We start from the raw sequence: 13,546 nt of genomic DNA on the forward strand, positions 1-13,546 counted from the left end.
AAACAAATTTAGAAATGGCTGCAGTCTTTCATTTAATTAACATGCAACAGATCATATATTTATGAGGAAGTCAAAATATTTAGGAAGTCTATAATCCTGTAAGCCTTAATGTGGTATAAAAACAACAAATAAATGCAAAGTGTTACTGTTATACATGCCTGCCTGATCAATGGTTTTCACATATTGATCTATAAATGGAGTTGACAGTCTGTGTTGGCTGCACATTTTCCAAGCAGTGCTATTTTTGCACGAAACCAATACGGGCAATTACCTTTGTTTGGGATGCCAAGTCTTATCAATTCAATGTGATTTAGTGTCATTTTAATTAAATATCAGGATCCACTTCAGGACAATTTATACAAACAAAGCCTCAAACCTAACTATAAGCTTGATTTGAAGTAAACATGGACAAGTCCTACAGTCTCATAATAGTTCTCAAAAACTCAGCTAAACAGAAGGTTTATATTTTTAGTAGCAATTTTTATGTCTGCCTCTTTGGCTAGCCACAACTTTGGCAAGTATCCTATAATCACAGAAGTAAGAAACAAAAGAAAATTGTTTCCTTTTTCCCCTTATGATATATTAAAAAGAAAAATGAACTAGCACAGTCTGTTAAGAGAATGCAAAGAAGAAATCTTGATTGTTAACATTTAGGAATGGCTGGACTTAAGTCTTTACTGAACACTAAAAAGAAAATATTTCCCTGTCCACAGTGGTCCTGAAGTAATACAATTTTGTGGGCTTTACTAGATGGGAGTGGTGAATATTCATACATGTTGATGCTTGAGACTCTATCATTAAATTCTGAAACAGTTCCTGCCAGCAAATTCTATCTCTGCAGTTTTCCTGATATGGGCTATTTAAACTCTTCATTAATATCTATTCCAAACTGTCTAGAAGGCTAAAGCAACAGTCTTATAAATAACATGAAAGTCACATTAAAACCTTTTTTGCATTAACGCTTTGCTGGATTGCACATTAGTCTTTTCATTCCTTAAAGAGGCAAACTTTACTTGCCCCATTCATGCTCACTAATCCCTCTGTTTCTGTGTTTAACGCATTTTTGGGTAAATAAGTAGTCCACCTTTAAAAGATTCCACTTTGGTACAACAAATGAAACGACAAATCACTGATACCAAAGTACCCTTCTCATCAAGAAGAAGTCTCCAAATCTCACTGAGAGATGATTTTTAGTTAACTATGTTCTACCCTGCCCAAACTTTCTACCTTGCTCCAGTCAAGTGGACTTCTTGAATTTTGAAAATACAAGGGCCTTACCAGTCATATAAGAAAGATTATTTGGTATATAGAAAATAATTAATACTATGAATAAAATTATTGAGTGTCAATAGTTGTCAATGTCAATGCTTCCCTGTAGCACTAAGGAAATCAAAACGTTTAACCAGTAACCTGTGAGTGATTACCTTAGGTTCAGAAAAAATATTTTGATTGGCGTTACAAAATTCTCATTGATTCAAGAAGTCAAAGATGACAGACTTTTATAACATACATAAGAAAATTTTATATGACTTCAAAATTTGAAGTTATATTAAAATATGTTAGCAAAATAAAAAAGGAATTTATGAAATAATGACAAATTATGCATGTGTTCAATGCTCAAGCTGTTATTTTGCAATAAGTGAAGTAATCAGGAATTTTCTATCAGATTCTTATGTTATTATATAATCCAGTAAGTTCATATGAGATTTGCACAATTATAGAACAATTAGTGTATGTATATAACACATATACGCCATAGATAATAAATAGGATATAGAATATATGAGCTTCCTTAAAAACTCTTTTCCTTTACAGATTATATGTATACATCTATCTATATCTATATCTATGTAGATATATATCTGCTACAACAAACCACGGTGCATGTGAACAAATGAGCACACGTTCTCAGTATACATTGCCTCACACTTCTCCTAAGTTCAAAATCACCCCCCTTGACCCTACCCCAACCTCCAACTTTTGAAAAACCAAGTTCTTAGTTTAGCTTGAGCAGATATCTTTAACAGGCTTGTTTGAATAAATATGCCAAAATACTTTACATTCTGTCAGTATCTAGTCAGAAAATTGTGCATGGAAAAAAGAGATGAAAAGAACTGAGACAGAAAGAAAATTAGTGCCATGGCAAGCTTTCAATACTGTATCTCTGAGCCAAGTTTTCTTGGTGAAATGACATATCCTCACTAAAATACCCTTTTTATATAATTATGCACTGAGCACACATAACCAAAAGTAACTTTTATTTTTGTTCCTTATCGAGGAATACATATTGCCCAAGCTAAGAATGCAGAAACAAAACCCGGGATAATTATAGCAAATTTAACTTTGGAAAACTCTTATTCTCTAGCAGTCCAGCATATAACCCCCTAAACTAAAGTTATGTAACAAGGTAATATCAACAATGAGAAACTGCATGATAAAATCCTGCCCAAAAGTGAAAAATGCTAATTTTGTCTCATTTAGCAGCTGGATACAGAAATGCTCATTAGTTTTAAGAGGGTTAATCCTTTTAACTTTTGCATATTGATATGCCAATTATGCCTAATTGTACAAGAGGCATCAGTCAAGGTAATAGTGCATAAACACATGAAAGTTATTAAGTACATCCCAACATGTAATAAAGTAGGTGTTAATTGGTAGCTGAGTTCTGCGGGCTATTGAGGTGGATAATTCATTGAGAGATGGATCACTTGTAATTTCTCTCCATAATTCCTTTTGCAGTCTCATGCTGTGATGTTTTCATGCTTGTCAAAAACAACTGCGGCATAGTGCCTTTTGTTAAACACAGCCAATAAACTATGTTAGGCATCATTAAATATACTTAACTTTTAAACTTTTTCAAAGGTACAGTTCTTACTGATAATACATTATAGAGATTCCAATAATTTACTCTAACCACTGCCTCCAGTTCAGAGTTGAGGAACATTTAACTGGCTTAAAAAAGAATTCAGACTGGCAATGCTTCGTCTCCCAGCAGACAGTTCTTTAAAACGAGAAAGTAAATAAAGAAAACTGCATCTCTAGATACCTAGTGTAGGCTGTATTTCTCACTCCCCAAATATAATTGATGGCTTCTTTCTGCAAAATTCATCTAAAACACCTGAGGAAAAAATGAATACGACCATAGATTTCCCAAGCTTCTGAGATCATTGTGGGTTAATTTAGCACTTGGAATGTGAGTGAAAAATGACTGAATAAATATTACTGGTAACATGCTACTGAGCAAGTTTATCTCATTTAATAACTCAGTTAGGGAGCTGAATATTTCATAGGCCCCTATGATATTAACAGAACACTCAATTAATAGCTCACATGTTTCTGCAGGGTGACTGGGACTCACAGATTGTCCCCAGCTAACCTATTTCTCGCTCTTGCTCTCTCTCTGAGAAACAAAATAGATCTGGGGTCCAAAAGAGTGGCTAACATTGCATAAATAATTTTGTAACATCCTATGGCCTCAGCTGCAAGTTACCACCATTATGGAAGAAAATTAACCAGAGGAGACTCATCACAATCAGTGTGTTTAGTGGCTCAGGATGCGTGCAGGGGCAGGGACACAATTGGCACTAGAGTTCATCTCTAACTATTTTATTTCAAATCTTCCTAATGACACATTATCGAGACAAAATGGCTTCCTCTCAAACCTTCAATCGCCACACTATTTCCAGCATATAAGCTCATTCCAAGTAAAATTGTGATTTCCAATATTGGAGAATGTTGGAAGATTTTAAGGAAGAAATTTTCAGATTTTTAAAAACATTTTTGTTTCTCAGTTCATTCTTAGCTAATTTTAGCCTCTGGCTTTTCAAAGTGATGTACTGTATTTGGAAGTACAAACACCACATGCTAGCATAACCTCATTATTTTTATGACACTGAAGCATGATAGTAGAGGCCCTTAAAATGAGTCAAAGGTGCTCTTCAGTCTAGTTCCAAATCCACTTTATCACTCTGGATTAAGCCCAGCTCTTCTCTCACAACTGGGGATATTATTATGACTATAAGTAGGCAAGATAAAAAGCATTACAAAACAAAAGACTTTCTCATCACACACATTAAAAAAATGAAAAACACAAGGCTAATGAGTATAGTGAGTTGTCGTTGTTATTATTATTATTATTTTTTTTTTTACAAAATTCTGTCAGGGATCTTGGGGTATTGGGGTATTTGACTTACGGGTTCAGTGACCTTCCCAGCATCAGTGAGGATCATGGATTTACTTTGGCTCAGCCTGTCATGGTGGCTATTGGCATTTTTGATTCTCATTTGCACAGCTCCAGTGCCTTGGCAGGGGGAATTCAGCATTTCCATGGAGGTACCAGAGTTTGTAGTTTTCTGCATATTGTCTTGCCGTTCTATTAAAACACAAAGCATTATTTTAATTCATAGATATTCTTTATCAGTAAAATTCTTGGTAAAATACACATTCCTGTTAGATATTACAAAATGAAAGAGTCTCCAGCTGAGTAGTAAAGTAGGCAATTAGTTTTGTTGTTTGGAGCACTTCTGTGCAGACAGTAGAATAAAGGCCAGAGGAATTTACAGTTCGTAGGTAGAGCACCTATACTCTGTGGAGTTCCTAATTCCTTGAAGGAATTTCCTTCCAATGACAATATTACACAATATTCATTATATAGAAATGAATTTGACAAGCAAGAATCTTTAGAGTACATGATCATTTCAGTTGCCGCATCACTGTTCTATGACCTATCCCTCTCCCACCTCACCAAACACATTCTACCACCAGTATGTACTGCTATTTTTGTGGAACTAAAATCTATATGAATGCGATTATATTTAATGAGTAGAATTACTGGTGGAAGAAGCCAAAAATAGTTCCATTGACTATCAGATACGTCCATGAACATTTTAGCATGGTGCTCAGTTTTCACCCCATCCCCAAATCCATAGAGGTAAAATAAAATTTCTTATTATCATCTGCCTATTGAGGTAATTCAACTGAATTCAGTTTGATTTTCAAGTGAATTTTTTTTTTTTGGAGATTACATATGTGAAGAATATGAATGAAGATTAAATCAGTACCTTATTTATTAATTTGTGTTTATATCAATAAGAATCTGATTTTTGAAAGAATATTCAATGTGGATATATTTTAAGTAGAAGCATCAAGGAAACTTTTCAGAAAAAAAAGCAAAGAGAACTAAATTGTGGCAAATGGTAGGTGGACCAAGAGAGAGATTAGTTCCATCCTTAAACCTGTAATTTTTTTCCAGCTGTCCCATCCAAAAGACCCTCAAGGAAATGAATAATTATATTCAAAATAGAACACTTACAACACAGACATATTCTGAACTACTAGAAGCAAACTTCCTTCTTTCTTCAGATAGTATACATATACTAGTTAGTATATAATATAACGCATATATTCACACACATATATAATATATTACAATATAATATATATTATATATTTTCTAATGTATACACATGCTAACATGTGATATGTATTAGAAAAAATATGGTTAGTCAATGGCAGCATTCAGTTGAACACAAAAAATGTTTTAAAGAACAAACTATCTTGCTACCTTAATGTTTTGGAATACAATAGGGTTAGAATCATAATAACCAGTAAAGTTAGAAAATATTTTGATAGTAGAAAAAGTGTCAGGCAATTAATTAATTAATACAATCAAGGCAACTGATTGATAACTTACCAAAAATAAGTCAATATATGACAATTTTTTTCTATGCACTAGGCTATTTTTCTAGGGAGGTAAGTCTTACAAAATTCCTAAGAGAGACATTAAAATAATATCAGAAACAAAAATAAAAGAGTGATCATTTCCAAAGGAAACTGGTCAAAAAGAGGTAGAGTTATTTTATTCCAAAAGTATCTCAACAGGAGGGTAGACAAATTTCAGTTTTTCTATCCAATTAAATGCCAAGAATTAAAACAAACTGTTGCATAAATCAGTTAAAATTAATTTCTAACACATTGTACTGTGTGGAAGAAGCACATTCTAGAAAATGCAATGCAGCATCTAATGACAGAAAACTAAGAACACCTAAAGATTCTGTGGTGGAAAGATAAACTGCAACCTTCTAATTTTTTAATTGAGTCTTTTAAACTGAATCACTATGAGGTATGCAGTGTGATACAAAATTTTTCATGATCAGATTTCAACCATACAATATTCCAACACTCAACTATTCACCAGTGTACTTTTCCCAGCACCAATGTCTACAGTTGCTCTCTCATCCCCTCTTTCCAACTGCCTCTATGTCAGGTACTCTCTCTCTCCCTCTCTCTCTGTCTCTCTCTCTGTGTCTCTCTCTGTCTCTCTCTCTCTCTCTCTCTCTCTCTCTAGCATTATGGTTTGCAATGCAGCTACTGAAATGTTATCATGCTTAACCCTTAACCTATTTAAGTACTCAGTTCTTGTCCAGAGTTATCATTTCCAGCTACCACTGTCATAATAGACTTCTCTATCCTAACTACTGCCCTCCTCCACCACTTGTAGCAAGTTTCCAACCATGGGCCATTCAGCCTGGCCCTTGTTTGTACTGTCCTTGTATTGTCTCATACTATGTTTATTCTGTTTGTTTTTATAACCCACATATGATGCAGTCATTCTATGACTCATTTCAGTCAGCATGATACTATCCATGTCCATCCATTTATAAGCGAATTTAATGACTTTTTTTTTCTGGTGGCTGCATAGGATTCTACTGTGTAGATGTACCATTGTTTCTTTATCTGCATTTCTGCACTTTAATTATTACCTTTATTTTGATTCAGTTTAGTTTATATTTTATTTTATTTTAATTATAATTCATAAAACAATCATTGGAAAGTTTTAGAAACTTACTAACCTATATATTTCTGCTAATTCTTATGTCCAATATGTGTGATATAGCATACAAATATGTTATCCAAAATAAAAGATATCTTTCAATAAATTTTAAATAAAAATAAATTCATACAAAATAATATCTTCATTATTGCTAAGAACTATGACATTCTTTTGAGAACTTTTAAATATACACAATCTAATCATTAATATAGGGATATGAGGTGTATATTTACTAGAATAAAAAGTGCATCACATAACTGTTTACAGTCACCTATAGGTAATATAGTTATTTCTTTATGTTCCCTTAATCCTGTGTATGATCATATGTTTTCTATATCCTACATAAGTATTGTTATTCAGTCTATTACGTTTTCTTAACCTAATAAAAATAATAGCACTGTAGTACTTTCCTCTCATTGTTCATTGATTTGCTCGAGTGGGCACCAGTAACGTGTCCATTGTGAGACTTCTTGTTACTGTTTTTGGCATATTGAATACACCACTGGGAGCTTGCCAAGCTCTGCTGAGCGGGCAAAACACCCTCGGTAGCTTGCCAGGTTCTCTGAGAGAGACGGAGGAATCAAACCTTGGTCAGCCACATGCAAGGCAAATGCTCTACCCGCCGTGCTATCGTTCCAGCCCTAATAAAAATAATATTAAAAATATATACATATTTGCTTTTTGGTTCACACCCATCCGGCGATGCACAGGGGTTACTCCTGGCTTATGCACTCAGGAATTAGCCCTGGTGGTGCTCAGGGGACCATATGGGATGCTGGGAATCAAACCTGGGTCGGCCGCATGCAAGGCAAACACTCTACATGCTGTGCTATCACTCTAGCCCCCGAAACATTTGAACTTTGATAATTAAGAAGTTTCCTGCAATTAAATTTGAGTGTTTTTGTAGGTAGTGGGGATGAATGAAGGAATATACATCTAGAATTGTCATAAGAGAATGAAAATCTTGCATTTCTGGTGGTTCATGTAGCTTCATAAAAAGAATCTATATTGACCTATAGAGGCAGCACTGCTTTTAGCAGTCACCTTTGTTATCTTGTGCAAGTCATTGTATCTCTGTTTCATCATGGGAAAACAATGAAGGCTAGAGCAATAGTATAGCATGTAGGGCCCTTGCCTTACATGCTGTTGACCCAGATTTGATACCTGGACATTCTTTATGGCTCTCTGAGTCTTTCTAGGAGTGACATTGAGCACAGAACAAGGAGTAGTAATATTTGAGCACAACTGGGTATGGCCCTTAAACAAGCAAAAAAAAAAAACCCAAATTAATAGAGATGGGTGAGTACGGCAAGAGAATTTCTAGGAGCTATAGGACCCTTTATATGTTTTTCTCTGATTGACTATTTGAAAATAATTATAGAATTTCAAGAAAACAAAGAAAAAATAATATATTTATTGGAGTTGAGTAATACTACCTAATTTTATCCAGAGGACTCTATGATCAAGTTCTGAATTTGGTGCTAAGAGAACTATGTGAAACTGGGTATCAAATCCAGTTATCCTATATGCAAAAACATGTGCTCTAGTTCTCTGAACTATCTCCTGATTCTAAGAGTGGATGCATTTTATGAAGTAGATAGCATTTTACTTATTTATAGATGAGTAAGTTATTACCTCCTGGCTTCCTATGGGAGTGAAGTTTTTTTATTTTTTCAATGTGTTCTAACCATTGAGCCATATCTCTGGCCCTTTACATCTTTATTTGTTTTTAAAAATCTTTTATTATGAATCACCATGAGGTACAGTTGTAGACTTACAAACTTTCACGCTTGCATTTCTGTTATAGAATGATTGAGTACCCATCCTTCCACAAGTGCCCATTCTCCACCACCAATGATCCCAGTAGCCCTCCCACCACCCCCATTCCACCCCCCACCCCACCTCTGTGGAAGGGCATTCCTTTTTGTTCTCTCTCTTCTTTTGGGTGCTGTGTTTTGCAACAGAGGTATTGAGTGGCCATCGTATTTGGTCAATAGTCTACTTTCAGCACGCATCTCCCATCCTGAGCAGGTCCTCCAAACACACTTTACTTGGTGTTCCCTTCTATATCTGAGCTGCCTCTCTCCCCAGCATTTTCAGTTGGCTTCCAAGCCATGGAGCAAACCTCCTGGTACTTAAAATCAACTATTCTTGGGTGTTAGTCTCCCATTCTATTATTTTATACTCCACAAATGAGTGCAATCTTTCTATGTCTATCCCTCTCTTTCTGACTCATTTCACTTAGCATAATACTTTCATGTTGATCCACTTATATGCAAGTTTCATGACTTCATCTTTTCTAATGGTTGCATAGTATTTTGTTGTGTAGATGTACCAAAATTTCTTTAACCAGTCATCTGTTGAAATGAACAGAAACTTTCTCAAGGAAGAAATACGAATGGCCAAAAGGCACATGAAAAAATGCTCCTGATCACTAATCATCAGGAAGATGTAGATAAAAACAACTATGAGATATCACCTCACGCTACAGAGAAGCACACATCCAAAAGAACAAAAGGAACTGGTGTTGGCATGGATGTGGGGAGAAAGGGACCCACCTTCATTGCTGGTGGGAATGCCAACTGGTTCAGCCCTTTTGGAAAACAGTATATGCTTCTCAAAATATTAGAAATTGAGCTCCCATTTGACCCAGCAATACCACTTCTGGGAATATATCCTGGAGAAGCAAAAAGGTATAGTTGAAATGACATATGCACTTGTGTGTTCATTGCAGCACTCTTTACAATAGCCAGAATCTGGAAAAAACCTGAGTGCCTTGGAACAGATGACTGGTTAAAGAAACGTGGAAGTGAAGATTTGACTGAGAACTACATTGCATGTAACCCAACTAGTTCTATAAGGGGCTATTTTTTTTTCGTTTGGGGGCTATGCTCAGTGGTGCTTAGGGCTTACTCCTAGCTCTGTGCTCAGACAACACTTGGGACAGGCTTGGGGGACCGAATGGGATGCTTGAGATTGAACTCAGTTCCACTGTATGTAAGACAAGAGCCTTATGCTCTGTTCTATCTACTATCTCTCTGGTCCCAAGGGGATCATATTCTTAGCATTCTGAGGAGAGAATATGAGAAGAGTGTTTTTCTTGGCACAATACCTTACAAAGATGGATTAAGTGCATAATGGAAAAAAACAGGACTCCCTGAAGGCTTAGTGAGATGCAGGAGAAAAGACAGTGAATGGAGGAGGAAGGCCATCTTATGAAAGGAAATAGCAGCTGTAATAGGTGCTATGAAACTTGTAACTGTCCAGCTTGTGGGTTCTGAGGGCATTCATTCTCATTCTTCCTGCTAAAACCTCTTGCATCAAGTGAATATGATCGCTTCTACACCAAATTGTGCATAGTGTGTTTGGGTTCCACTTACTTTTCTTTCTCTTTACATTATTTCTACTGCCCATTTTATATAATATTTTTTAATATCTTAATAGTTTGGGGGGGAAGAGCTCACAGAACTGTTTTCACAGGGAAGCACCTCTGGAATTTTTCAGTCAACTAGGTAATATAGTCAAATACTAGGATGCAGTAATGCTCAGGTTCTGCAGTTCTGTGGACCAAGTAGGTCACGCTAGCAATTTTTGGGGGCCAACAGGACCATCTTGGCTGGGTAACCTCCACGCTGTACCCAGTGATGATTAGGAGAACATGTGACTGACACAGTCCTATGTACCCCTGTACTATTTCTCTAACAACTAGAATTTCCTATTTTCCCCTCTAACTTACAGTCATTTTCACTTGTTGACTACTAAGGCCCCTGCCTTTGTCACGCCTTTCACCCCAAAAACCTACTCAAGCCTCATTTATGCAACACTTCGAAGGCGTCTAACATGTTTTACCACAAGAATCCTTTAAACCAACCCAGTCTCAAGATCAAGATGAATCACTTAGATGGGAGGGAAATTAAGTGACACAAAATCATAAATGATTTTATAGATAATAAGTGTAGGCCTCACTTAGCTTGAGTTCATCTAAGTGTGATATTTTATTCTTACTTCCCAGAAAAACATTTACCTAAATTCAAACAGGCCATTATTCAAGTTGTGTGAGAAATATCTTTTGAGTATAAGGGCTTTTATCTTCTTTGACTCCATTTATGACCTAAATAAATTCAGGAAAAAATGTAGCATTTATGACTAGGGACAGATTATAAGCTCTGTCGTGTAATTGTGCAATGTGATAGTCCTGCCATGGTAGTCATTATGAAAGAACACTACAGAGACAAAAATTCATTAAAATGCTTTGCCAGCTTCAAGTCAAAAGAAAATTTTCATACCCAGTGGTCCCTCATGACTTTGTTCCAACCACCTAGGAGATAGTTATGTTCCAGAATAACTATCCATCAGGAAGAAATCCAAAAATGCCAGTAAAGAATTCCAATTTTGAGGCCTTTTTTCTGTTTTACTACACTAGGACTTCCAAAAAACTGTTTTCTGTTTTTTTAATTTTATGTTTACATTACTAATATGATGTCAACTCTCTAGATCTTAGACTTTATATGATGTCAACTCTCTAGATCTTAGACTTAAAAATCAGTTCTAATAATACTTGTCCATGTTTATCCTCAAACTACTATTACTTGGCATTTTGTTAATTTATATCAGATCAATTTTAGCTTAATGAAATATATATGGATATTCAATATTTCCTGTTTTTCTATAACATTTAGCTTACTATCATCATCACCATTATCAAAAACTCTTAAAATAAAACATTTTCATACATTTTTATACTACTGGAGCGATAGCACAGTGGTAGGACGTTTGCCTTGCACGCAGCCAACATGGCCGACCCGAGTTCGATTCCTCCGTCCCTCTTGGAGAGCCTGGCAAGCTACCAAGAGTATCTCGCCCGCACGGCAGAGCCTGGCAAGCTCCCCGTGACGTATTCGATATGCCAGACACAGTAACAACAAAGTCTCCAATGGAGACGTTACTGGGCCCACTCGAGCAAATCGATAATCAACGGGAGGGCCTTTACTTACTTTACTTTACTTTTATACTACAAGAGACACATAGAAGTAGTAAATTTCCAATAAAAATATTGACTAATTGTTTCATTTTGAATATCTGAAAAGTAAATATCCCTGATTTATTAATTGAAATAAAAATGACTTATCACTGACTTCACAACTTCTTAGCACTTCCTGATTTTCTATGTAGCAAGAGAAGAGCAAGAATAACTTATAATATTGCACTAGTTCCACTTTCAATGCTGTTTCAAAAACAGGAAACAGCGATGAGAATGCAATTCACAAGAACCAAGAACCACACAATCTTGTGTTTAAGAAACTTAGCTCTTTGGTACTCTGGACATATTTCACCTATTCTTAATACAGATAACAATATAGGAGTAGATTTGCTATTTCATTCAATAATGAATTTCATAGCTGTCCTATCAATTATTGGTTGCACTCTATAAATTACACTAAGGCTCAGAGCCTTTCCCTTGTGAGTTAGGTGTACTTTTCACATCTTTCTTTTCATTGATAGCATTAAAATTTAAAGTATATTAAGAATTATTTAGTCCAGGGATGTTGCTGAATGGGATTAGGCATTGAGTTTGTGTGTATCATACATGTGTATCAGGCATTGAGTTGGATCTAGGCACACCAAAACATCCTTTGAAGGGAAGCCCGAAAGAAAGTAATGCGCATGTGCCCAGTCAGGCTATAATTTCCAGCAATGGCATCTCCAGAGCATCACAGAATGTATATTGAGATACCCTTCAATACTGCTAGGAGTGGCTTATGGTCCCCTGAGTAACAATAAACTGACTTTTGATTGGCAAAATAGTGCTGAAAGTGACCAATTGGATCCTGAGCACTGCTTTAAAACACCCTTGTCAAAAAATCATTTGAGGTTGGCAAACTAATTAAGTACTATGATTATGTCTTTCTGTTACAGAATGAAAAGAATGAATGAGTTAAACCTTAGGGATACCAAGCATCTTACCCAAAGTACCATAGCCTGTTCAAAGTAGACCTAAGTCGACTTCCCCAGATATCCTTAATTTTAGTCAAAGCCTCCAAAGTAAGTGGAATCTGAGTTTGAAAAAATAAAGTCCTCCAGATTGTTGTATTTAAGAATTCTAGGTCTGAAGGTGTAAGAGCTCCATACAAGGATGTAGCTCAGAGGTAGAGAAACTTGCCTGTCATGTCTGAGACTCTGGGTTCAATTCCTGGCACCAACACCACAAAACCAATCAAACAAAAAACTTATGTTAACAACAACCCTCCCAATTTCAAAGACAGTCATACAGAGTTCAGAAGGTACATGTTAGGTATTTTGCAATTAAGTCCTTTGTTTCAGGATGATGATGATGATGATGATGATGATGATGATGATGATGATGATGATGTTTTAGTACCATACTTTACAAAATAGTTGATAATAGAATTTCAGCCATATAATGTCCCAACTCTAATCCCATCACCAACGTCTACATTTCTCTATCATTGGCCCTAAGTTCCATCTAACTCCCCAACCTCTGTTCTTGACAGACACATTGTTAAGTTTAAGTATTATAGTTCTTGTCCTATGTTGAATCTACATATTTAGAAATATTCGGATATCTTACTTCTAGTAGTACAGCAAGTACGGCATTTTTCTTGCATGAGACTGATTGGGGTTCAATCCCCGACAATGTATATGGTCCCTGAGATTCACCAGGAGTGATCCTTCAGCTAAGTCAGGAGTAAGCCC

General features: G+C 35.8%; 1 protein-coding gene across 1 annotated transcript in view; it reads right to left on the minus strand.

The window, feature by feature from the left end:
- ARHGAP15 (Rho GTPase activating protein 15) overlaps positions 1-13,546 on the minus strand; it is a 759,615-nt gene that overhangs the window by 725,974 nt on the left and 20,095 nt on the right. The window contains exon 2 of the mRNA XM_056117651.1: positions 4,194-4,372. Within this exon, the coding sequence (XP_055973626.1) occupies positions 4,194-4,358 (165 nt within the window). The 5' untranslated portion in view covers positions 4,359-4,372. The remainder of the gene's footprint in view (positions 1-4,193; positions 4,373-13,546) is intronic.

This window comes from Sorex fumeus, unplaced genomic scaffold, assembly GCF_029834395.1.
Source record: "Sorex fumeus unplaced genomic scaffold, SorFum_2.1 ptg000035l, whole genome shotgun sequence".
Taxonomy (NCBI): Eukaryota; Metazoa; Chordata; class Mammalia; order Eulipotyphla; family Soricidae; genus Sorex; species Sorex fumeus.